Raw genomic sequence first — 27,707 nt, 5'->3', positions numbered from 1 at the left:
CACTAGGCTCCATAGACTTGCTGGAAAGGTGGCATCCTATAACGGTGCCACGTTGAAAGTCACTGAGCTCTTCAGTAAGGCCATTCTACTGCCAATGTTTGTCTATGGAGATTGCATGGCTGTGGGCTCGATTTTATAGACCTGTCAGCAACGGGTGTGGCTGAAATAGCCGAATCCACTCATTTGAAGGGGTCTCCACAAGACGTTGTCCAGGCACTTGGACGGTCGCCCGTTGGCCGATGAGGTTCCGCCCACGGCGCTGAGTTCTGGCCAGGTTGAAGCGTGCTTCATCAACAAAGATATATACCTGCGATGGTTCACAGCAGCATCGAGCTCCATCACCCTCTAAAAAATATATTTATTATTTCTACTGTACAGTTCCAGTATAATATTGTGAAGTAGCTGTGATTTAATAGCAACAGTAATACAGTATATAGTGCTGCACCTGAACATACTCGGCCTGCAGTTGTTTCACCCGGTCGTCGTTTCTCTTCAAAAGGCGCCAGGTCAATGTGTTCCATAGATACCTGATGTCTCTTCAAAAGGCACCAGGTCAATGTGTTCCATAGATACCTGGTGCCTCTTCAAAAGGCGCCAGGTCAATGTGTTCCATAGATACCTGGTGTCTCTTCAAAAGGCAGGCACGATTGTTGGTAGACTGATGGATGCTACATTGGTAAAGATGTCATCATTCTCCTCAATGGCCTGCTTTATTTCAGACAGCCGTATGTCATTCCTGGCCCTCACCATTTCCACCACTGTCCGCTCCTGCTGGTCGGTCAGCACACGGCCACCACCATGGGGTCTTCTGTCAATTCTGAGGGTAGAACAGAGTATACTGTCAATAGATCATACTGTAAGAATACTGTAAAAATGTTTTGTGAATTCACATGCATTACAATATGTAATGTACTGTAAATGTAATGGTAAAGCATAGTGCATATCCTGCAGACTTACCGGTTCTCTTGGCAAAATGTTCTCATGATCGAATTGACAGTTGGATCTTTTCAGATTGGGGTGAACTAATCTGTCAGCCTCTGTCATGGTATGGCCTCTGTTTACCACATGGTCAACGACGATGGCCCGGACTTTATTAGACACAACAATTCCCTGCCCGTCTGCCTCCATCTCTCTGATGTCCACCTCTTTGACGGGGCCAATGCCCACCTCTCTGATATCTTTGATGGGGCCCATGCCCACCTCTCTGATATCTTTGATGGGGCCAATGCCCACCTCTGATATCTTTGATGGGGCCAATGCCCACCTCTCTGATATCTTTGATGGGGCCCATGCCCACCTCTCTGATATCTTTGATGGGGCCAATGCCCACCTCTGATATCTTTGATGGGGCCAATGCCCACCTCTCTGATATCTTTGATGGGGCCCATGCCCACCTCTCTGATATCTTTGATGGGGCCAATGCCCACCTCTCGGATATCTTTGACGGGGCCCATGCCCACCTCTCTGATATCTTTGATGGGGCCAATGCCCACCTCTCTGATATCTTTGATGGGGCCAATGCCCACCTCTGATATCTTTGATGGGGCCAATGCCCACCTCTTTGATATCTTTGATGGGGCCAATGCCCACCTCTCTGAAGGAGCCCTTGTTCACGAGCTCTTTCATTTAAATTGGAATATGTTTTGAATCCGGCGTCGTTTTGTTTAGCAGTTCATAAACCATGTGCCATGGAATCGGTACATCGAACTAGTTTGCAATCTATATGGCAAAGCTGTCAATCCTTTGGTCCTTAAATTAAATTGGTATACTTTTTTATTTATCACAATTTTCTTTAACTAATTTTAGTATTTAATGCAGGGCCGACAGATAAGTTCCTAACTTTCTCCCCTTCCACTGGACTCTTCTATTTTGCAGTAATGCTGCAATCAGTTGGTTGTAATTTTGAGTAGAGCAGACAATTCCATATATTTTTGTTAGCTGCATGTGTGACACAACTCCACCAGTCATATTTATGATATCATTTACAAAGATTATACCATTTTTAAACATTCTTTCCAAAAATAATGTTTTTGTTTTTATCAATTAGTAATATTTGAGTTGAACCATCATATTTGTTGTAATATTGGTTCTGTCGTTTCTGATGGATTAAACTGAAATTGCAACCAACTTTCTATGGCCTGTTTTTTAAAATAGCGATATTTTGGAGATGATTTCCTTTTCAAATAACTGAAAGTGAGAGGTTGTAATCTGAATAAAGGGAAAAAGGCCATTGTTGAACACGGGGTGACACATTCTTACTAATCTGCTAGAGAACCAGTTCGGATTTAAATATAACTTTTGTATGACTGAAGCCTTTAGTGAGAGGTCTAATTCTTTCATATTTAATCATTTCTGCCCTCCGAATTCATATTCATTATATAAATAGGCCTGTTTAATTTTGTCTGACTTGCCGTTCCAAATAAAATTCAATATTTTTGCTCATGTAATAAAAAATATTTTAAAAGTGGCTAGGTGTAGCCAATTGTGGTTACCATGTGGTGTATTAACATTATGACTGTTTTGGAACAAATAATGTTGTTTTATGATCTTAGTTCAAATGTGGCGTTTGGAGGGTGACGCCCCAGGGGAGACTGGTGATTGGCCAGAAGAGGGAGCTACCCACATCTTGGGAGGTTATATATAAGGGGGGAACAACGACGGAGGGGCAGATAGCATCAAGATTTATTTGGAACTGCTTCTCCGGATCTCCGCGGGTCTGTGAACTTATGTTGTAACCTCGTGGTTTTAATAAAGGCCTTTGAACACGATACAGCCTAAGCAGACTCCTTGATTGACGGTAACAACTACGAATAACCGACACTACAACCACTATGTGAAATCAATTAGCAATAATGAGTATTCGTTATGTATGGTTATCATGTATCATAATTAATAATTATATAATTGTAATTTAGATGTTTATACTTCACAAACACACATTTTGTTTCTTGTAGTTCTCAAAATCCATACATAGTAGACAGCAATCTAGGGTTTATATACATCATCGGAGTTACCAAATAACTGAAAAGTGAAAGTAAAAAGCCATTTATGCAACTGCCATTTTAAGATGTAGTGTATTAAGATTATGTCTTTGTTAAATGTTTTTCATGAAGAAATTGAATGTTGTTTATGTTAGTATCAAAAGGGAATGTTTTAGGGTGACGCCCCAGAGGTGATTGACCAGAAGAGGGAGCATCATTGTTTATCAAAACAAAGGAGAGGGCAGAACGAGCAGCCATTCTGAGGCGTCGCTCTCCGGGTGTCATGTCACCGGTCACTTATGCTGGAAGCTTGTGATCTGAATAAACTTATGATCAAGGATTCGGTATGAGCGGACTCCTTTGTTTATCAGCACTAATTGCCACCACTCACTCGATACGACAAAGACAACAGCGTTATGAAGGTAATATTTTTCGTTTTTTGAATTTAAGATAGCAAAAATCGTGGTTTATTACAGGTCGAGAGACCAATAGTTTTACATGACCATAGGAGCATTATTATTTCGACAAGAGAACTCGGTGCAGGTTTATTTCTAAGGACGCGTTTTAAGCACGACGTAACGTTAGCACCGAAAGTCTGGGCTAGGCCATGGGCTGCGGACTATATTGAAACAAGATAGTTTATGTAAAGTTGTGTATAGGCTATCAAATTCTTAAAGTTTAATACAGCCTATAACTCACAATAAAAACAGTAGGCATTTAACTAGTCTAAACTTTGGTAACTGCCCTTTATGTATGTGAAATAATGTCATGAGTTTAGGAGGCCATATCTGAACAACGTCGACAACAGCTTTTCCACAATAGGCAAACAATATATGCCTTTCTGTAAAATATGCTGAGCAACAGTAAAGTGCCTTGGACTTTCATCCACCGTCATTTCTGAGAAGGAGAAGATGAAAATCCCCCGACAGCCTGGGGAGAGCGAATAAAATATGGAGGAAGACAAAATGGAGGAAGACAAAATGGAGGAAGACAATATGGAGGAAGACAAAATGGAGGAAGACAGGTAATTACCTATCTGCGTTGTGTTAGTGTTTTCATAACGTCGGTGAAATGTGTCCATTTCATGTGCAGCTACCGGCTGTTCCAATAATTAATAAACAATTAATAAACAATGAAACCTGAATTTGTCCGGTGAGAAACTGTCGGTTTCGTTGCTAAACGTTTTGCTACAGTGTGTTGTAATGAATACTCCACAGGCAGCTACCGTTTTAGCACAACTGCCGGTGATTACGACAACACTGCCACGTTCAGTAGCCAAACGTTGCCTATAGAAATGCCACGAGTAGCCTAGAGTCGACGCTATTCCACATGCTTATAGCGTATCTCTAATATGAACGTTCCAAAACGTTGCATCTTGCTGAACGCCCCCCACTAATGTTTTTTTATGCACGGAAGTATAAGTGAATGTATAATATATTTAGGCACGAGCTAAAGGGAGGGACCTACCTGCATTGGACCAATAAAAACTCTCGTTTTCGTTGCAAAACCTTTTCTGTTGCTACTGTGTGCACCACTGAATACACCCCTGATGCACTGCGAGCTCAGCGTGCGAGTGGATGAGTTCCGGCAAGCAAATTGCCTCAACGGTCGGGTCCTTTATTTTAGAAAAGTTAGTTAAGCTCGCCAATACATTAATTTAGTTAATAAAAGCTCATTTGTATGTATATATCTACCTGTTTTATGGGTTGTAGTAGGGTCAATATACCTCCAGACAGGTTGGTAATATGTTGAATGGCAATGGAAGAGTTGGTTAGATTATTCATTTATGAAGTTTATTTGAACAGGGACAATGTACAACAAAAACCTAAAAGTCTCAGTAGACTTGAGAAATGATGGGTTGTAGCCTACCATATTTAGCAAACAGCTATTTCCATCTGCAGGTCCCAGGCAGGGGAACAACCAGGGCTGGTCATGGCTGTTCTGCCGGCCTAGGCGAGACAAAAAAAAAAGAAGGCCAACCCTGTAACCCCCCTGTAACCCTGTAACCCTCTTGTAACCCTCTTGTAACACTGTAACCCTCCTGTAACCCTGTAACCCTCCTGTAACCCTGTAACCCTCCTGTAACCCTGTAACCCTCCTGTAACCCTCCTGTAACCCTGTAACCCTCCTGTAACCCTGTAACCCTCCTGTAACCCTGTAACCCTCCTGTAACCCTGTAACCCTCCTGTAACCCTGTAACCCTCCTGTAACCCTGCAACCCTCTTGTAACCCTGCAACCCTCTTGTAACCCTGTAACCCTCCTGTAACCCTGTAACCCCCCTGTAACCCTCCTGTAACCCTCCTGTAACCCTGTAACCCTGTAACCCCCCTGTAACCCTCCTGTAACCCTATAACCCTGTAACCCTGTAATCCTGTAACCCCCCTGTAACCCTGTAACCCCCCTGTAACCCTGCTATTTTGCTCTGAGCAGAGGTTGACAAAGACCCTCAGAGGTGGAGGTGCTAGATTGTGTGTTATCTTGTAAACTAGGAAGATGGATGGCTAGCACATATCTGTGTATGTAGGTCTACATGGGTTAAAGTATAGGTTTGCTAGCTGGGTCTACATGGGTTAAAGTATAGGTTTGTTAGCTGGTCTACATGGGTTAAAGTATAGGTTTGCTAGCTGGGTCTACATGGGTTAAAGTATAGGTTTGCTAGCTGGTCTACATGGGTTAAAGTATAGGTTTGCTAGGTGGGTCTACATGGGTTAAAGTATAGGTTTGCTAGCTGGTCTACATGGGTTAAAGTATAGGTTTGTTAGCTGGTCTACATGGGTTAAAGTATAGGTTTGCTAGCTGGGTCTACATGGGTTAAAGTATAGGTTTGTTAGCTGGTCTACATGGGTTAAAGTATAGGTTTGCTAGGTAGGTCTACATGGGTTAAAGTATAGGTTTGCTAGGTGGGTCTACATGGGTTAAAGTATAGGTTTGCTAGCTGGGTCTACATGGGTTAAAGTATAGGTTTGTTAGCTGGTCTACATGGGTTAAAGTATAGGTTTGTTAGCTGGTCTACATGGGTTAAAGTATAGGTTTGTTAGCTGGTCTACATGGGTTAAAGTATAGGTTTGTTAGCTGGTCTACATGGGTTAAAGTATAGGTTTGTTAGCTGGGTCTACATGGGTTAAAGTATAGGTTTGCTAGCTGGTCTACATGGGTTAAAGTATAGGTTTGCTAGGTGGGTCTACATGGGTTAAAGTATAGGTTTGCTAGCTGGTCTACATGGGTTAAAGTATAGGTTTGTTAGCTGGTCTACATGGGTTAAAGTATAGGTTTGCTAGCTGGGTCTACATGGGTTAAAGTATAGGTTTGTTAGCTGGTCTACATGGGTTAAAGTATAGGTTTGCTAGGTAGGTCTACATGGGTTAAAGTATAGGTTTGCTAGGTGGGTCTACATGGGTTAAAGTATAGGTTTGCTAGCTGGGTCTACATGGGTTAAAGTATAGGTTTGTTAGCTGGTCTACATGGGTTAAAGTATAGGTTTGTTAGCTGGTCTACATGGGTTAAAGTATAGGTTTGTTAGCTGGTCTACATGGGTTAAAGTATAGGTTTGCTAGGTGGGTCTACATGGGTTAAAGTATAGGTTTGCTAGCTGGTCTACATGGGTTAAAGTATAGGTTTGTTAGCTGGTCTACATGGGTTAAAGTATAGGTTTGCTAGGTAGGTCTACATGGGTTAAAGTATAGGTTTGCTAGCTGGGTCTACATGGGTTAAAGTATAGGTTTGCTAGCTGGTCTACATGGGTTAAAGTATAGGTTTGCTAGGTAGGTCTACATGGGTTAAAGTATAGGTTTGCTAGCTGGGTCTACATGGGTTAAAGTATAGGTTTGCTAGCTGGTCTACATGGGTTAAAGTATAGGTTTGTTAGCTGGGTCTACATGGGTTAAAGTATAGGTTTGCTAGCTGGTCTACTGTTCATCTGAGTCTGTTAGTGTGTTTGTTGTATCTTACCGTTAGTCCATCAGTGTAAGTACAGCTTTTCTTTTCTTTGAATGATTTCCTAGAAATATGAATTTTCACTCAAACTGTGTCTGTATTTGTAAAGGCTTCTGCAGACAGTATCTCCTGCATCAAGCTGTCTGTCCGTGAAAAGTGACCACTCCATGGATCGACCAAATGGAGATCCCAGGTACGTGTGTACAGTGTGTTAGGTTTACAGGATAAGCTGTTAACTCAATATTTCACTTGCAATTTAAATGATTGTTTTTTGTTTAATTGTTAAACAGAGTTCAGTGTGGAGGAACATCACCTACCTCCACAGTTGTTTCCCAGAACAGTATCAGGTCCATTGATAGATCGATAACCTTCAGAGACGGAACCACAAGTCCATACTCCAGGTGAGATCACTGTTTCTCATTGGGCCTCAGCTATCATTCAATAATGTGATGTAACTTAAGTCACTATGAAAGTAACTAGTGATATACAGTGAGCTACAAAAGGTTTTGGGACAGTGACACATGTATTGTTGTTTTGGCTCTGTATTTGGATTTTAAATGATACAATGACTATGAGGTTAAAGTGCAGCCTGTCAGCTTTAATTGGAGGGTATCTTCATTAGGGCTGAACCCCCTTTAGTCGACTGGTCAATTGTTTGGTCGATAGGCTGCTGGTCGACCGAGATTTACTTTAATTGAGCAGTAGCAAAAAACAAAAAAACATTGAATGGTGTACAAGACATCTGTCTGATTGGCTCCTGTCTGAGTGGACTAATCTATTGTGGAGGCCGTGGGGACACCGGTCTGATTGGCTCCTGTCTGAGTGGACTAGTCCATTGTGGAGGTCGTGGGGACACCTATCTGATTGGCTCCTGTCTGAGTGGACTAATCCATTGTGGAGGCCGTGGGGACACCGGTCTGATTGGCTCCTGTCTGAGTGGAATGATCCATTGTGGAGGCCGTGGGGATGGCAGTTTCTGAAACATCAGTGCGCTGTTGAATTGGTGCCTTTTCCTAGACCATGTTGCTATGTGCATAATAGCAAAGTTAAGCAGCATATTGGTGTTGAGAACAATGCGGCGGAGGCAGCAGTGGAGTTAGGAGACGAGAAAGCAGCCCTTGCCTTAATTGTCTAAGAAAAGTGAGGAGAGAATACACCAACTTAATAAAGTCTATAATCAACAGCCTAACTGTTAAATGTGACTGGCTTTATAAATCATCCATATACACATCTACAGAAATAAGACAGATCCTGCTTCTGTTTCCTGTTTGAGTGTTTGTTTAATAGCCTACTGATTCCGTGAGCACCAAGTCTCACACAATGACATGTCAAGTAAACAATTTCACAAATTAGGCTGTTTAAAATATTTTGCTCGGCTGTAAAAAGGCTTTACACTTTTTTTCATTAGAACAGCCTCTCTGGTATTACTTCTAATTTATTTTGTGTTGTTTACACTGTTCCAAATAGTCAGAAATTATATTTATTATAATAATAACAAAAATGTTTATTGATCTACATCTTGTTATTATTACTATTATTATTATTATTATGATCATCAGTTATCATTAGTAGGCTTAGTAGAGCAGCCTTGTATAACCCCCATGGAGCTGTAGGCCTAAGAGCGCATCCTGTTTATAGTCTGAATGCCGTAACATACTTAGGCCTGTATTTCAATAGTTATATAGGCTACTGTATCTATCAGTCAATCAATCATTCATTCTTTCATGTCATCACACAGCATACGAGTCATTCATGATTTGAAATGCAATCAAGCATTTTAGTTTTTAAATAAAATTACAAAGCAATCCTTGAATAATTAGCGTAAACAATCAATAAACCGTTCCATTTTGGAAATTGCATTCACTAATGAATGCGACTGTTTTTAGTCTTTGCTGTAATAACAGATTTACAAAAAAATAAAAATACTCTCTGCTATGTTTAACATTTATTTAGTGTTGTTTACATTGTTCCAAATGGTCAGAAAAATTATATAGTAATCTAACAGCACCTGTTTGGAACACACAATATGCAGCAGAGCTTCTCCTTACCTTCTGTTTCTTGATCTCCAGTATTTTCCACAACTAGTCACATTTATTCCACACATCAGACTTCCCCTTTACCTCCTGAGCAACCAGTAAACATTCCCCTTTACCTCCTGAGCAACCAGTAAACATTCTCCTTTACCTCCTGAGCAACCAGTAAACATTCCCCTTTACCTCCTGAGCAACCAGTAAACATTCCCCTTTACCTCCTGAGCAACCAGTAAACATTCCCCTTTACCTCCTGAGCAACCAGTAAACATTCCCCTTTACCTCCTGAGCAACCAGTAAACATTCCCCTTTACCTCCTGAGCAACCAGTAAACATTCCCCTTTACCTCCTGAGCAACCAGTAAACATTCCCCTTTACCTCCTGAGCAACCAGTAAACATTCCCCCCGTTTTCGAGTTTATTTGTGACTTCCTCTGCATCCATTTTGCTGTCACATGTGTTACGGCGTTTGGAGTTTGTTTATAACCAATGTATTGATGTGATTATGATAGGCTATAGGCTATAGGTCAGGCCCTATTGGTCAGGTGCATGCGATGCGTACATGGCACGTAAAGAGAGCAAAGGGTTGAGGGAATAGGGAATGATTTTCCTAAACAAATTAGGGATTTTGGTAACTTCAGTCAGAAATGGCTGAAAATTATGTTGCAACTTCAGTAACACTGTTGATGTTCTGTGGTGGTCGCTGCAGCAGGGAGGAGAGACAGGTGCACAGTCACTCGCTGTCATTTTTTTTTTTAACACAGCGCAGCAACTCTGAGCAAAATGAAATAAATTGCGGTCGGACACCCTCTAGTCATTTGTGTGTCTTAATTATTTCATCAAACAGAGTGCTTAAAGCATCAGACAAGCTCTGTGCATATAGTTGATTTGATGAAAATACATATAATGTGTCTATATATGGAAAATTACACGTTTTAACATTTTAACCAATCAATTAGTCGAAAGAACCAATTACTTTCAGTCGACCAATATTTTATTTTGTCGGGGACAGCCTTAATTTTTCATCCATATCTGGTGAAACATTTATAGAAATTACAGCACTTTTTGTACATAGTCCCCCCCAGTTTAGGGGACCAAAAGTATTGGGACAAATTCACTTACAGTGCCTTCAGAAAGTATTCATAACCCTTGACTTATTTCACATTTTATTATTACAGCCTGAATTCAAAATGGATTAAATAAAAAACAATTCTCACCCATCTACTTACAGTACCCCATCATATCAAAGTGAACATGTTTTTATATATTTTTCAAATTTATTGAAATGAAATATATACAGTGAGGGAAAAAAGTATTTGATCCCCTGCTGATTTTGTACGTTTGCCAACTGACAAAAAAATGATCAGTCTATAATTTTAATGGTAGGTTTATTTGAACAACAAAAAAATCCAGAAAAACGCATGTCAAAAATGTTATAAATTGATTAAAATTTTAATGAGGGAAATAAGTATTTGACCCCTCTGCAAAACATGACTTAGTACTTGGTGGCAAAATCCTTGTTGGCAATCACAGAGGTCAGACGTTTCTTGTAGTTGGCCACCAGGTTTGCACACATCTCAGGAGGGATTTTGTCCCACTCTTCTTTGCAGATCTTCTCCAAGTCCTTAAGGTTTCGAGCCTGACGTTTGGCACTCGAACCTTCAGCTCCCTCCACAGATTTCCTATGGGATTAAGGTCTGGAGACTGGCTAGGCCACTCCAGGGCCTTAATGTGCTTCTTCTTGAGCGACTCCTTTGTTGCCTTGGCCGTGTGTTTTGGGTCATTGTCATGCTGGAATACCCATCGACGACCCATTTTCAATGCCCTGGCTGAGGGAAGGAGGTTCTCACCCAAGATTTGACGGTACATGGCCCCGTCCATCGTCCCTTTGATGCAGTGAAGTTGTCCTGTCCCCTTAGCAGAAAAACACCCCAAAAGCATAATGTTTCCACCTCCATGTTTGACGGTGGGGATGGTGTTCTTGGGGTCATAGGCAGCATTCCTCCTCCTCCAAACACGGCGAGTTGAGTTGATGCCAAAGAGCTCGATTTTGGTCTCATCTGACCACAAAACTTTCACCCAGTTTTCCTCTGAATCATTCAGATGTTCATTGGCAAACTTCAGACGGCCCTGTATATGTGCTTTCTTGAGCAGGGGACCTTGCGGGCGCTGCAGGATTTCAGTCCTTCACGGCGTAGTGTGTTACCAATTGTTTTCTTGGTGACTGTGGTCCCAGCTGCCTTGAGATCATTGACAAGATCCTCCCGTGTAGTTCTGGGCTGATTCCTCACCGTTCTCATGATCATTGCAACTCCACGAGGTGAGATCTTGCATGGAGCCCCAGGCCGAGAGAGATTGACAGTTATTTTGTGTTTCTTCCATTTGTGAATAATCGCACCAACTGTTGTCACCTTCTCACCAAGCTGCTTGGCGATGGTCTTGTAGCCTATTCCAGCCTTGTGTAGGTCTACAATCTTGTCCCTGACATCCTTGGAGAGCTCTTTGGTCTTGGCCATGGTGGAGAGTTTGGAATCTGATTGATTGATTGTTTCTGTGGACAGGTGTCTTTTATACAGGTAACAAGCTGAGATTAGGAGCACTCCCTTTAAGAGTGTGCTCCTAATCTCAGTTTGTTACCTGTATAAAAGACACCTGGGAGCCAGAAATCTTTCTGATTGAGAGGGGGTCAAATACTTATTTCCCTCATGAAAATGCAAATCAATTTATAACATTTTTGACATGTGTTTTTCTGGATTTCTTTGTTGTTATTCTGTCTCTCACTGTTCAAATAAACCTACCATTAAAATTATAGACTGATAATTTCTTTGTCAGTGGGCAAACGTACAAAATCAGCAGGGGATCAAATACTTTTTTCCCTCACTGTATGAGAAGAGGAGACACTAATATGATGTTGTCCATATAATAGACCTATGAGAAGAGGAGACACTAATATGATGTTGTCCATATAATAGACCAATGAGAAGAGGAGACACTAATATGATGTTGTCCATATAATAGACCTATGAGAAGAGGAGACGCTAATATGATGTTGTCCATATAATAGACCAATGAGAAGAGGAGACACTAATATGATGTTGTCCATATAATAGACCTATGAGAAGAGGAGACACTAATATGATGTTGTCCATATAATAGACCTATGAGAAGAGGAGACACTAATATGATGTTTTCCATATAATAGACCTATGAGAAGAGGAGACACTAATATGATGTTGTCCATATAATAGACCTATGAGAAGAGGAGACACTAATATGATAGAAATGTAGAATCAGAGCCTGGCCGGAGGGAGGAACAATGATGTTCGAGCCAGCCGTGGACAGCCATTGCCCAGAAGGTCTCCATGCCTCGTGGATGTGCCCTGTGGAGCCTCGAAGGTGGTAAAGATTCCAATTCAGAATTCCACACAACATGACATTTATCTCTCTCAGAGAACAGTGCTGGGTTGGGTAGAGCTGATGGATGACATCAGACCTGTCATCACAGCACCTGACTGTCAGAAGAAGCATGTGAGTCAGTCTAGTGATGCTTTGCTTCGCTCCACTCAGCTTCACCATGGTGACCAGAGAAAAGAGAGTCTCACACCAGTTGGGTCCGGAGAAAAATGGCTCCCACCTGTTGACTTAGAACATCTACAGGAAGAGGAACAGAAAATAGTCAGAAGAATGCTGTACGAAGAATCTGACGTGTTTGCACAGGAAGAATATCAAATATCAATTAATATCAACAGGAAGATGGAGATATCGGCTGCATTCCGAACCTTAAGCTGAAACTCAACTTGAAGGATCACAGGACAACTGCTGTTCTCCATATCTGGACGGGGTTCTCTGCTATTCCAAGACATTCAGTGAACATGTGGAAGACCTGAGAAGAGTGCGTAGTCGGATGAGGAAGCATGGTATCAAACTGCGGCCGAAAAAGTGTGAAGTCTTCAGATGCCAAGTGAGGTACATACAGTGGGGAAAAAAAGTATTTAGTCAGCCACCAATTGTGCAAGTTCTCCCACTTAAAAAGATGAGAGAGGCCTGTAATTTTCATCATAGGTACACGTCAACTATGACAGACAAAATGAGGGAAAAAAAATCCAGAAAATCACATTGTAGGATTTTTAATGAATTAATTTGCAAATTATGGTGGAAAATAAGTATTTGGTCAATAACAAAAGTTTCTCAATACTTTGTTATATACCCTTTGTTGGCAATGACACAGGTCAAACGTTTTCTGTAAGTCTTCACAAGGTTTTCACACACTGTTGCTGGTATTTTGGCCCATTCCTCCATGCAGATCTCCTCTAGAGCAGTGATGTTTTGGGGCTGTCGCTGGGCAACACAGACTTTCAACTCCCTCCAAAGATTTTCTATGGGGTTGAGATCTGGAGACTGGCTAGGCCGCTCCAGGACCTTGAAATGCTTCTTACGAAGCCACTCCTTCGTTGCCCGGGCAGTGTGTTTGGGATCATTGTCATGCTGAAAGACCCAGCCACGTTTCATTTTCAATGCCCTTGCTGATGGAAGGTTTTCACTCAAAATCTCACAATACATGGCCCCATTCATTATTTCCTTTACACGGATCAGTCGTCCTGATCCCTTTGCAGAAAAACAGCCCCAAAGCATGATGTTTCCACCCCCATGCTTCACAGTAGGTATGGTGTTCTTTGGATGAAACTCAGCATTCTTTGTCCTCCAAACACGACGAGTTGAGTTTTTACCAAAAAGTTATATTTTGGTTTCATCTGTCCATATGACATTCTCCCAATCCTCTTCTGGATCATCCAAATGCACTCTAGCAAACTTCAGACGGGCCTGGACATGTACTGGCTTAAGCAGGGGGACACGTCTGGCACTGCAGGATTTGAGTCCCTGGCGGCGTAGTGTGTTACTGATGGTAGGCTTTGATACTTTGGTCCCAGCTCTCTGCAGGTCATTCACTAGGCCCCCCGTGTGGTTCTGGGATTTTTGCTCACCGTTCTTTTGATCATTTTGACCCCACGGGGTGAGATCTTGCGTGGAGCCCCAGATCGAGGGAGATTATCAGTGGACAGTTGATTTCTTCAAACCAAGCTGCTTACCTATTGCAGATTCAGTCTTCCCAGCCTGGTGCAGGTCTACAATTTTGTTTCTGGTGTCCCTTGACAGCTCTTTGGTCTTGGCCATAGTGGGGCAAAATAAAAAAAAAGTAACAATGACAACAAGCTCAGTCCGATGATGCTGTGGAAAATCACGCACAGAACGAGCAGTATGGCTGGTGGCATTGTCATGCTGGAGGGTCATGTCAGGATGAGCCTGAAGGAAGGGTACCACATGAGGGAGGAGGATGTCTTCCCTGTAACGCACAGCGTTGAGATTGCCTGCAATGACAACAAGCTCAGTCCGATGATGCTGTGACACACCGCCCCAGACCATGACGGACCCTCCACCTCCGAATCGATCCCGCTCCAGTGTACAGGCCTCGGTGTAACGCTCATTCCTTCCACGATAAACGCGAATCTGACTATCACCCCTGGTGAGACAAAACCGCGACTCGTCAATGAAGAGCACTTTTTGCCAGTCCTGTCTGGTCCAGCGATGGTGGGTTTGTGCCCATAGGCGACGTTGTTGCCGGTGATGTCTGGTGAGGACCTGCCTTACAACAGGCCTACAAGCCCTCAGTCCAGCCTCTCTCAGCCTATTGCGGACAGTCTGAGCACTGATGGAGGGATTGTGCGTTCCTGGTGTAACTCGGGCAGTTGTTGTTGCCATCCTGTACCTGTCTTGCAGGTGTGATGTTTGGATGTACCGATCCTGTGCAGGTGTTGTTACACGTGGTCTGCCACTGCGAGGATGATCAGCTTTCCGTCCTGTCTCCCTGTAGCGCTGTCTTAGGCGTCTCACAGTACGGACATTGCAATTTATTGCCCTGGCCACATCTGCAGTCCTCATGCCTCCTTGCAGCATGCCGAAGGCACGTTCACGCAGATGAGCAGGGACCCTGGGCATCTTTCTTTTGGTGTTTTTCAGAGTCAGTAGAAAGGCCTCTTTAGTGTCCTAAGTCTTCATAACTGTGACATTAATTGCCTACCGTCTGTAATATGTTAGTCTCTTAACGACCGTTCCACAGGTGCATGTTCATTCATTGTTTATGGTTAATTGAACAAGCATGGGAAACAGTGTTTAAACCCTTTACAATTAAGATCTCTGAAGTTCTTTGGATTTCTACGAATTATCTTTGAAAGACAGGGTCCTGAAAAAGGGACGTTTCTTTTTTTGCTGAGTTTATATTCTTGTTTTACGCCATTGTAATAGATACATTCACATTTAGTTGGTTTATGTTTTGTTTACATGGGCTAAAAAGTTTAATTGAATAAATAAACCTAATCATTATTTGACTGTTCTACTATTAACTGACTATGTACTTTTGTCTTCCAGAGATCCTACGTGTTGAAACATACCAGTGATGCTGCAGAAACAACCTGGGACATGGCTTCTGCAAGACAATCTGCTTTAGAGTACATTACAAATGGAAGGCTACGTCTCATTGGAAAGCTCCAGAATCTTCCCCTCATTGTGGAAAACCTGTTCCAGCGCAAGGTTCTTCACGGGGAGGAAGTCAGTAAAATTCAGGCTGAAGTTGACCGTTTTGACCAAACCAGAAAAATACTGGACTGGGTCTCGGCCAAAGGAGAGGCTGCATGCTATGAGTTGCTGACAATTCTATACATCACAAGGAAGAGGACCTTAGACGACGCTCACTTACAGCAATGGATCAGCTGCTTCCCCTTTAAGGAAGACCCAGAGATGACAGACTACCTTGTTGGTAAGTGATCGTATGGTATCCTCTTAGTATACACTATATAGTATACAATTGGCTGGGCTAAAAAATAGCAGACCTGTTGAAATGTGTCTTTCAAATATTATTTTAGGTGTGGTTAATTTAGCTTACTGTGCGCGCTCCGTAGACAGGGTTTGTACTTTAGGCACTATTCCTTTGGTTCCATGGTGCTGGCGAAGCTATTTGAAGCGCACATTGAAAGGGGTTAATGTACCTTTTTAGATTGTTCATCAAAAATAAGTGCGACCAATGAAGTAAAAATGCCTTTATTATGATGGCGTGTTCAATAGAGATTTGTCATTGTCCTCCCTGATGAAGGCTACGCTGAAAAGCATCAGAGGTTTTATACATATTGTTCTATTGAACGTGCCATCATAATACAGGCATTTTAACTTTGTTTTTAGTGCCCCTTGGTTCTTCTTGTTTTTGATGACCATTTAGCCCCAAAAGAGCACCTTCAATCTACAAAGATCTACTAGTGTATCCTTGTAACTTTCTGTCCTGATTTTCTCTAGTCCTTTAGATTGGCTTTGATTTGTTTGCACAGTGCATTTACTCTCTCTTCCCTTAATACCCTTATTTTAGGTTCAAAACCCTGTCACGGATATCAGACACAGCTGAAATGTAAAGCACGGAAGATCACAAATAGTGCATGGAAACAAAGCTGTAGTCTCCTACCAGAGACATGTAGATATGAGGGGACTTTATCTTACACCCCTCTTGTGTTAGATACAGATGTGCATTCATCTCTCTCCAAAATTAAAGTGAAGAGCAAAAGATGCAAGAAAGCTCGCCCTAAAAAGCTAAAGAGCTTCATCCCCACGGCCAAACAGGAAACATCCCCTGCTGACCTGCTTAGAACACATGAGAAAAAAATCCTCCTTTTTGGAAAACCTGGAATTGGAAAAACAACAGTCGCCCATCAAATGTTGAACCTCTGGGCAGAGAAAGATCACAGAGAACTAGATTACATGTTTTATTTTGACGTGAGAGACATTTCACACAGAAAACCCATGAGCCTGGAGGACCTTCTCTTTAACATGTACAGTGAGCCCAAAAAAAGTAAAGAAGAAGTGTTACAGGATATTAAGGAGAACTCTGAAAACGTTGTCATCATATTTGATGGAATCACAGACCTCTCCTCTCTGTCGGTAGTAAAGGAACTTATGGAGAACCTCCTCCCTGATGCAAAGATTGTGACCACATGCAGACCAGATCAATCTGAAGACTTCCTGACAGACTGGCCCGCAGACTGGTTCAGAGTGGAGGTGAAAGGGTTCAGTGATGAATCCATCAGGGCTTACTTAACAGAGATGCTGAGTGCTGATCCTGACTCCTTGAGCAGTGTGTTAAACAACCTAGAGTTGTTCAGTCTGTGCCATGTCCCAATGTATGCACTGATGGTGGTTACCTGCATTTATTTCCCTACCTCAAAGGCTTCTAAACAGACATGCACTATAACTGAAATGTACAGCAACATCCTCCGTCACTGCATCCAAAAACACAGTGGCAAACGACTTAAGGATACCGACAATTATCTCAAAGAAAACAGAGAGAAAATATTGTCTTTGGCAGAAATTGCTTTTGATGCAACAAATGAAAAAAACATGAACTTGACAACACTGAGTTGTGAAGAAAGCGGTGTCCATTTTGCGTTCTTGGGAGCACTTATGGTTAAGGTTGCACCCACAGTGTTAGACACTTACTGTGCATTTCTCCACTACACAATGCAGGAGTTCTTTGGTGCCCTTTGGCTCTTACAGAATCCAGATCAAATCAGAGAGGTTCTAGAGAAGTGCCAGACTGAAGAATGGAAACACACAAAACACTTGATTCCCTTCCTCTGTGGGCTTCTGAATGAGAGGAATATTAGATTGGTAAACGGTCTAGTTCCGGATCAACAGATCAAGAAGACGTCAGATTGGTTCTTCAAGGAAGTGGTGAACACATTTCTTCCATCTCAAACAAACCAAGATCATGCAGAAGGTGGTGCTCCTGAGTTTGAGATAGATCTTCTGTTTTTGTGTCAGTGCTTGTATGAACATCAGTCTACTGAGGCCTGTCTCCTTCTCCTGGACAAACTGGACTATCATCTAGACCTGAGTGGAGAACATCTTGATCCTCACCAGTGCTGTGCAGTGTCTTATGTGACCAGTCAGTCTGCAGAGAGAAAGGTTGGCTTGGACCTGAACGACTGCATTGTGTCAGACCAAGGAGTAAGGCTGATACTGGGCTCTCTGAAGAATGTCAGACATCTTGGGTAAGTTTATTATCTGTGTACAAACTAACCTAATTAAAGAAAGATTGGTAATCACCTAACCATTCATGCAACTCATTTAATTCCTTGTTTGTCACAGCTGTATCATGGCTGAATGTCTACCATTTGAGATCAGGTTGCATCTCTCTGTAAATTAAAAAACTTTCTCAAGACTTTTGTCCTACTGATTAACTCACCCCCAAATCCCTGCAAATAAGTTATCTTGATGAATGGAACACTCATTGGTATTTCAGCCATGTACAGAGTTAGTTATAAAGATGACAAAACATTGGGTTCATGCTACTTCAAAACAATGTAAGATTTGAATTACAGATCTAATCTGTTTTCTGATGATACATCTGACCCTTCAATGAATGTCAGACATCTTGGGTAATATTTGTGTTATATATTTGTTATTTAATTCACCAGTTTATTTCCAATTATCCAGTCAAAGAAAGAGAAATTGGGGTGAAGCAACTGATCTTTATAAAAATATATATTATATTATCTTCCATTCAGATACTTAGTTATAAACACTTCTGTGTCATGCTACTTTGAAATAATCTGTATAATTTAATTTATAATCAAATCTCTTTTAAAGGCCCTCCTCTGGTGATTCATCTGACCCCTCAATGCTGTGTCAACTCTGGACAACTTTGCTGAGCAGTGTGGCAGAGATGGACTTCACCAGCTTACTTGGTCTCTGTGGAAATGAGTTGCACCTTCCAGTCCAGGGTGAAAGACGAGTGTTTGAGAGAGCAGAAGAAGTGATGAAGCAGAGTCTAGAGAGGGTTCATCTCTGTCTACACTGGGGTCAGAGAACTCTTCTCAGTGAAGCTCTCAGCAAAACCATTTTAGACTGTTTATCACATATCAACAAACTCAGGTGAGTGTTTCCACAGCCAATATATATTTACACAATGTCTTTGTGACTATTCATTTATTTAAGTCAGTTGAGAACATATTGTTCTTATTTCTAATGACAACCTATCAAAAGGCTAAGACAGACAAACAAAACTTTGCAACAACACAACAAGATAGACATGATGACAACAGTATTCAGTCTGTAAAAGAGGCAGCAGTCACATTCTCCCTGCTTCTATCTGAACATAGACATTCTTATGTTTTATGGGTCACAGGTTTACCCCACTAGAACATCAGAGAGGATCCCCTGAAAGACTGGAGACAGAAGAGAAAGCAGTCCTACTAGATTTGTGTCTACAAGCAGCACTAGATCACAGAGAAACGTTCCAGAGAGCTGTGAACACACTGCTGTCACTGTTCTCTGTGTATCAAACTGAGAGTGATTTCCTGCTGGATCTGTACTCACATGTGAAGGACTATGAGACTCAAACAGGCAGGAGTGTCCTTCCAGCATTACAGCCAGTTTACCAGTCAGCTCCTGCAGTCTGGTCCATAGACCTCTCAAAGAGAAAGGCCTCCCTCCTCCTAGAAGTGCTGAAACTCCAACCAGAGAAGAACCCAGTAGAGCTGAAGGACTGGTCAGATGAAGAGAGTGAAGTGAGGAGTTTCCTTCAGTGTCTGCCCTACATCTCACAGCTGAGGTGAGGGAGTTTATCCAACAAGAGTCCATGTGTCATTGAACTGGTGGAGATAGTATTTCTGTTAACATCGTCTTTAACTGTTTAATACATGCATATATGAAGATGCTGTTGAAACTCTAATTCAGTAGGAATTGAAATTTAACAAAATTCCAATTCATAGTTGTATTCTTATAGAAAGATGGAGTCATAAAGTGCTATTGGTTTTCAGTTCCCCAACCCTGTTACTCATATCAGTCCTCATCACTCACCTGTATATCATCTGTGTTTTAAACTGTTTGTTCAGATTTCCTCTACTGAAGGATAATATAGAGAGGACAAGGAGAGAGAAGATATTCCTACTGAATCTGTGTCTTCAAGCAGCTCTGCATGAGAGAGGAACCATACAAACAACTGTAGAGAAACTGTTGTCAATGTCTGAAGTATATCACAATCAGAAATGTGATTTCCTGCTGGATCTGTACGCACATGTGAAGGACTATGAGACTCAAACAGGCAGGAGTGTCCTTCCAGCATTACAGCCAGTTTACCAGTCAGCTCCTGCAGTCTGGTTCATAGACCTCTCAGAGAGAAAGGCCTCCCTCCTCCTAGAAGTGCTGAAACTCCAACCAGAGAAGAAACCAGTAGAGCTGAAGGACTGGTCAGATGAAGAGAGTGAAGTGAGGAGTTTCCTTCAGTGTCTGCCCTACATCTCACAGCTGAGGTGAGTCTGAACATGTGTGGTGGTTAGTGATTATGTGATGCTAGTGATTATTATCTTGTAGAAACATTGTAATATACAACTTCAAGTGTTGGTGAATCTGGTAACATTTATACTCAGATTTCCTGACATAACAAATGTTGCATTACTAAATGTCACACATACATCATGTGAATGTCTCTAAAAGTAAATACTTTTACATATAAACAAAGCACATTATGTAAATGTATAGCTACTTCATATATCTTTAGCTATGACTGGTTTCATGTGTTCATCCATGTCTGAATCAGCTGTTACTGTCCTTGTTGCAGTTTCCGTCCATGGAGGTCTGATCCCTCAAAGCGGATCAAGTTCCTGGTGGATCTCCTGTCTCAAGCAGCAGAGTGGGAGGAGCAGACAGGAGAGAAGACACTGAAGCTGGTATCATCAATGTGTACTTACAGCACCTTTCCTTTTCTCAGTGGAGACAATTCTGAACAGAGTGATTTCCTGCTGGATCTGTACTCTCATGTGAAGGACTATGAGACTCAAACAGGCAGGAGTGTCCTTCCAGCATTACAGCCAGTTTACCAGTCAGCCAGTCCTGCAGTCTGGTTCATAGACCTCTCAGAGAGAAAGGCCTCCCTCCTCCTAGAAGTGCTGAAACTCCAACCAGAGAAGAAACCAGTAGCGCTGGAGCGCTGGTCAGATGAAGAGAGTGAAGTGAGGAGTTTCCTTCAGTGTCTGCCCTACATCTCACAGCTGAGGTGAGTGTTTTTTTTTTCAGAGATGTGTCATATTGTACCAGCTATTTATCTTGTTAATAAGATATCTGTTTATCCAAATCACTCCATTAGTCTTTATTTGCCATTCTGCCATGTAAACATTATTATTTGTCTGTGGGTGATTCCTCTGCATGACTTAACCAGAGAATCTAGGATAACATGTAGTAACAATGTTTCTCTGTCTTCTCATTCAGGTTGTTTGTTGGTTATGATAAAGAGGCCTGGTCAGTTCTGTCTAAACTCAGTGTTGCTGCAGCTGAGTATGATACAGAGACAGGAGAAAATATCTTAAAGACATTATCCTCCATGTGCAGATACCCATATGATGATGGTAATGATCCATTTAGAGAGAGTGATTTCCTGCTGGATCTGTACTCACATGTGAAGGACTATGAGACTCAAACAGGCAGGAGTGTCCTTCCAGCATTACAGCCAGTTTACCAGTCAGCTCCTGCAGTCTGGTCCATAGACCTCTCAAAGAGAAAGGCCTCCCTCCTCCTAGAAGTGCTGAAACTCCAACCAGAGAAGAAACCAGTAGAGCTGAAGGGCTGGTCAGATGAAGAGAGTGAAGTGAGGAGTTTCCTTCAGTTTCTGCCCTACATCTCACAGCTGAGGTGAGTCTGAACATGTGTGGTGGTTAGTGATTATGTGATGCTATTGATTATTGTCTTGTAAAAACATTTTAATATAAAACTTCAAGTGTTGGTGAATCTGGTAACATTTATCCCCTGATTTCCTGACATAACAAATGTTGCATTACTAAATGTCACACATACATCATGTGAATGTCTCTAAAAGTAAATACTTTTACATATAATCAAAGCACATTATGTAAATGTATAACTACTTCATATATCTTTAGCTATGACTGGTTTCATGTGTTCATCCATGTCTGAATCAGCTGTTACTGTCCTTGTTGCAGTTTCTATCGATGGAGGTCTGATCCCTCAAAGCTGATCAAGTTCCTGGTGGATCTCCTGTCTCAAGCAGCAGAGTGGGAGGAGCAGACAGGAGAGAAGACACTGAAGCTGGTATCATCAATGTGGACTTACAGCACCATTCCTTTTCTCAGTGGAGACAATTCTGAACAGAGTGATTTCCTGCTGGATCTGTACTCACATGTGAAGGACTATGAGACTCAAACAGGCAGGAGTGTCCTTCCAGCATTACAGCCAGTTTACCAGTCAGCTCCTGCAGTCTGGTCCATAGACCTCTCAAAGAGAAAGGCCTCCCTCTTCCTAGAAGTGCTGAAACTCCAACCAGAGAAGAAACCAGTAGAGCTGAAGGGCTGGTCATATGAAGAGAGTGAAGTGAGGAGTTTCCTTCAGTGTCTGCCCTACATCTCACAGCTGAGGTGAGTCTGAACATGTGTGGTGGTTAGTGATTATGTGATGCTAGTGATTATTATCTTGTAGAAACGTTGTAATATAAATCTTCAAGTGTTGGTGAATCTGGTAACATTCATACTCAGATTTCCTGACATAACAAATGTTGCATTACTAAATGTCACACATACATCATGTGAATGTCTCTAAAAGTAAATACTTTTACATATAATCAAAGCACATTATGTAAATGTGTGACTACTTCATATATCTTTAGCTATCACTGGTTTCATGTGTTCATCCATGTCTGAATCAGCTGTTACTGTCCTTGTTGCAGTTTCTATCCATGGAGTTCTGATCCCTCAAAGCGGATCAAGTTCCTGGTGGATCTCCTGTCTCAAGCAGCAGAGAGGGAGGAGCAGACAGGAGAGAAGACACTGAAGCTGATATCATCAGTGTGGACTTACAGCACTTTCCCCTTCTGTGATGATGATGATTATTATGATGATTATGAGAATATGGAATACCAATGTGATTTCCTGCTGGATCTGTACTCACATGTGAAGGACTATGAGACTCAAACAGGCAGGAGTGTCCTTCCAGCATTACAGCCAGTTTACCAGTCAGCCAGTCCTGCAGTCTGGTCCGTAGACCTCTCAGAGAGAAAGGCCTCCCTCCTCCTAGAAGTGCTGAAACTCCAACCAGAGAAGAAACCAGTAGAGCTGAAGGACTGGTCAGATGAAGAGAGTGAAGTGAGGAGTTTCCTTCAGTGTCTGCCCTACATCTCACAGCTGAGGTGAGTGTTTTTTTTTCAGAGATGTGTCATATTGTACCAGCTATTTATCTTGTTAATAAGACATCTGTTCATCCAAATCACTCCATTAGTCTTTATTTGCCATTCTGCCATGTAAACATTATTATTTGTCTGTGGGTGATTCCTCTGCATGACTTAACCAGAGAATCTAGGATAACATGTAGTAACAATGTTTCTCTGTCTTCTCATTCAGGTTTATTGGTGGTGATGATAAAGAGGCCTGGTCAGTTCTGTCTAAACTCAGTGTTGCTGCAGCTGAGTATGATACAGAGACAGGAGAAAATATCTTAAAGACATTATCCTCCATGTGCAGATACCCATATGATGATGATGATGATGATGATGATGGTAATGATCCATTTAGAGAGAGTGATTTCCTGCTGGATCTGTACTCACATGTGAAGGACTATGAGACTCAACCAGGCAGGAGTGTCCTTCCAGCATTACAGCCAGTTTACCAGTCAGCTCCTGCAGTCTGGTTCATAGACCTCTCAGAGAGAAAGGCCTCCCTCCTCCTAGAAGTGCTGAAACTCCAACCAGAGAAGAAACCAGTAGAGCTGAAGGGCTGGTCAGATGAAGAGAGTGAAGTGAGGAGTTTCCTTCAGTGTCTGCACTACATCTCACAGCTGAGGTGAGTCTGAACATGTGTGGTGGTTAGTGATTATGTGATGCTAGTGATTATTATCTTGTAGAAACATTGTAATATACAACTTCAAGTGTTGGTGAATCTGGTAACATTTATACTCAGATTTCCTGACATAACAAATGTTGCATTACTAAATGTCACACATACATCATGTGAATGTCTCTAAAAGTAAATACTTTTACATATAAACAAAGCACATTATGTATATGTATAGCTACTTCATATATCTTTACCTATGACTGGTTTCATGTGTTCATCCATGTCTGAATCAGCTGTTACTGTCCTTGTTGCAGTTTCCGTCCATGGAGGTCTGATCCCTCAAAGCGGATCAAGTTCCTGGTGGATCTCCTGTCTCAAGCAGCAGAGTGGGAGGAGCAGACAGGAGAGAAGACACTGAAGCTGGTATCATCAATGTGTACTTACAGCACCTTTCCTTTTCTCAGTGGAGACAATTCTGAACAGAGTGATTTCCTGCTGGATCTGTACTCTCATGTGAAGGACTATGAGACTCAAACAGGCAGGAGTGTCCTTCCAGCATTACAGCCAGTTTACCAGTCAGCCAGTCCTGCAGTCTGGTCCATAGACCTCTCAGAGAGAAAGGCCTCCCTCCTCCTAGAAGTGCTGAAACTCCAACCAGAGAAGAAACCAGTAAAGCTGAAGGGCTGGTCAGATGAAGAGAGTGAAGTGAGGAGTTTCCTTCAGTGTCTGCCCTACATCTCACAGCTGAGGTGAGTGTTTTTTCTTCAGAGATGTGTCATATTGTACCAGCTATTTATCTAGTTAATAAGACATCTGTTTATCCAAATCACTCCATTAATCTTTATTTGCCATTCTGCCATGTAAACATTATTATTTGTGTGTGGGTGATTCCTCTGCATGACTTAACCAGATAATCTAGGCTAACATGTAGTAACAATGTTTCTCTGTCTTCTCATTCAGGTTTATTGTTGATTATGATAAAGAGGCCTGGTCAGTTCTGTCTAAACTCAGTGTTGCTGCAGCTGAGTATGATACAGAGACAGGAGAAAATATCTTAAAGACATTATCCTCCATGTGCAGATACACATATGATGATGATGATGATGATGATGATCCATTTAGAGAGAGTGATTTCCTGCTGGATCTGTACTCACATGTGAAGGACTATGATACTCAAACAGGCAGGAGTGTCCTTCCAGCATTACAGCCAGTTTACCAGTCAGCTCCTGCAGTCTGGTCCATAGACCTCTCAGAGAGAAAGGCCTCCCTCCTCCTAGAAGTGCTGAAACTCCAACCAGAGAAGAAACCAGTAGAGCTGAAGGGCTGGTCAGATGAAGAGAGTGAAGTGAGGAGTTTCCTTCAGTGTCTGCCCTACATCTCACAGCTGAGGTGAGTTGGATCAGTACAGTTCAGAGATTGTAGTTGTCTGTCCCTGTTTTTCCCTTTAGAGAGGAAGTTTGTAGCTTTCTGCAGTAACTTAATAAACTAAACAGACACATACCGTTTAAAAATATGCAATCTTACTTTGTGGTCAGGATTTTAAGGAACAATTTAAGTGGATGATGAGTTTAGAAAGATAGTCATTGTATTTTAACCGCCATAATGTGACCATCAGAAATTCAAACATCTCTCACATATTCATCTATTTGTTGTTTAACTGTTCTTGCAGTTTTCCTCCACCACAGGATCAGAGAAGATCCCCTGAAGAGAGGACAAAGAGAGAGAAGATATTCCTACTGAATCTGTGTCTTCAAGCAGCTCTCCATGAGAGAGGAACCATACAAACAACTGTAGAGAAACTGTTGCCACTGTCTGAAGTATATCACAGTCAGAAATGTGATTTCCTGCTGGATCTGTACTCGCATGTGAAGGACTATGAGACTCAAACAGGCAGGAGTGTCCTTCCAGCATTACAGCCAGTTTACCAGTCAGCTCCTGCAGTCTGGTCCATAGACCTCTCAGAGAGAAAGGCCTCCCTCCTCCTAGAAGTGCTGAAACTCCAACCAGAGAAGAAACCAGTAGAGCTGAAGGGCTGGTCAGATGAAGAGAGTGAAGTGAGGAGTTTCCTTCAGTGTCTGCCCTACATCTCACAGCTGAGGTGAGTGTTTTTTTTCCAGAGATGTGTCATATTGTACCAGCTATTTATCTTGTTAATAAAACATCTGTTCATCCAAATCACTCCATTAGTCTTTATTTGCCATTCTGCCATGTAAACATTACTATTTGTCTGTGGGTGATTCCTCTGCATGACTTAACCAGAGAATCTAGGATAACATGTAGTAACAATGTTTCTCTGTCTTCTCATTCAGGTTGATTGTTGGTTATGATAAAGAGGCCTGGTCAGTTCTGTCTAAACTCAGTGTTGCTGCAGCTGAGTATGATACAGAGACAGGAGAAAATATCTTAAAGACATTATCCTCCATGTGCAGATACACATATGATGATGATGATGATGATGATGATGATCCATTTAGAGAGAGTGATTTCCTGCTGGATCTGTACTCACATGTGAGGCACTATGAGACTCAAACAGGCAGGAGTGTCCTTCCAGCATTACAGCCAGTTTACCAGTCAGCTCCTGCAGTCTGGTCCATAGACCTCTCAAAGAGAAAGGCCTCCCTCCTCCTAGAAGTGCTGAAACTCCAACCAGAGAAGAAACCAGTAGAGCTGAAGGACTGGTCAGATGAAGAGAGTGAAGTGAGGAGTTTCCTTCAGTGTCTGCCCTACATCTCACAGCTGAGGTGAGTCTGAACAGGTGTGGTGGTTAGTGATTATGTGATGCTAGTGATTATTGTCTTGTAGAAACATTGTAATATAAATCTTCAAATCTTGGTGAATCTGGTAACATTTATACTCAGATTTCTTGACATAACAAATGTTGCATTACTAAATGTCACACAGATATTGTGAATTTTTCTTACATTTTGTGATGCTAGAAATGTGTCTTTTAGAAATCTTGTGAATTTTATCTTTGAGATGCTTTGTAACATGAAACCTGAAAGTTTATACTCAGAATACCTAATCTAATCAAGGTATATTAGTGTTTTATATTTCATTAATCTTTAACAAATGTTGTTCTTCCACTTTGACATTACAGAGTATTTTGAGTAATTTCTTGACAAAAACATTCTAATTGAATCCATTTTAATTCCAGGTTGTAACACAATAAAAAGTATGTAAGAAGATTGAATACTAATGCAAGGCACTGGATGTACAAACATTGCTGTAACTTCATAGTCATTGTATCATGTCAAAGTGCTGGAGTACAGAGCCAAAACAACAAAAAATGTGTCACTGTCCCAATACTTTTGGACTCTCCTAAATGTCTGATTTCATGTCCCCATGTTTTGCTGTTTCAGCTGTGATTATGACAGGTTCTTCCAGAGGGTGTGTGAGTCCGTCCCTGTGAGGTCCAGAGAGGAGGACCAGCAGTTGGCCTCTCTCCTCCAGGCCTTGGGCTCCACCCTGTCACTGGGAGGAGAGTTACCCAGGAAAACCTGCAGGTCTGTGGGGAGAGTCCTGGGTCTCTGTTCCTCCAGAGTGGACCTCACTCTTACCCCCAGCAAGATCTCTCTCCAAGGAGCCTTACTTATTGTGAGACATGAGTCAAAGCTACACAAGCTCAGGTATGTTCAGTTAGACAGCTTTTACAGGTGTTGGGTTCTAACTTGAAACAATCCTTATTCATGTTACCATATTAGAACTGGGTGAATGCAAATCTACTGGGGGAGAAAGGGGAAAGATGACCTTCTGTCAGAACATGTCATTGTTAAATCTCATGTATCCTATGGAGAGGAGAAGGGTAATCTCATGTATCCTATGGAGAGGAGAAGGGTAATCTCATGTATCCTATGGAGAGGAGAAGGGTAATCTCATGTATCCTATGGAGA

At 41.9% G+C, this 27,707-nt stretch overlaps 1 protein-coding gene across 1 annotated transcript in view; it reads left to right on the top strand.

Moving 5' to 3' along the window:
• Nucleotides 1–3,259: 3,259 nt before the first annotated feature.
• Nucleotides 3,260–27,707, top strand: part of LOC311125728 (nucleotide-binding oligomerization domain-containing protein 1-like) — a gene marked incomplete at its 3' end in the record, with an annotated part of 26,084 nt that continues 1,636 nt past the window's right edge. Inside the window, exons 1-8 of the mRNA XM_084199760.1 lie at nt 3,260–4,005; nt 7,025–7,108; nt 7,206–7,316; nt 15,368–15,755; nt 16,356–18,030; nt 18,629–18,913; nt 19,167–19,349; nt 27,177–27,443. Of these exons, the coding sequence (XP_084055886.1) occupies nt 15,419–15,755; nt 16,356–18,030; nt 18,629–18,913; nt 19,167–19,349; nt 27,177–27,443 (2,747 nt within the window). The 5' untranslated portion in view covers nt 3,260–4,005; nt 7,025–7,108; nt 7,206–7,316; nt 15,368–15,418. The remainder of the gene's footprint in view (nt 4,006–7,024; nt 7,109–7,205; nt 7,317–15,367; nt 15,756–16,355; nt 18,031–18,628; nt 18,914–19,166; nt 19,350–27,176; nt 27,444–27,707) is intronic.

Source organism: Coregonus lavaretus, assembly GCF_964263955.1.
Source record: "Coregonus lavaretus genome assembly, contig: HAP1_SCAFFOLD_325, whole genome shotgun sequence".
Taxonomy (NCBI): Eukaryota; Metazoa; Chordata; class Actinopteri; order Salmoniformes; family Salmonidae; genus Coregonus; species Coregonus lavaretus.
The sequence above is the reverse complement of the archived record's forward strand: the minus strand, read 5'-3'. Positions and strand labels throughout refer to the sequence as shown.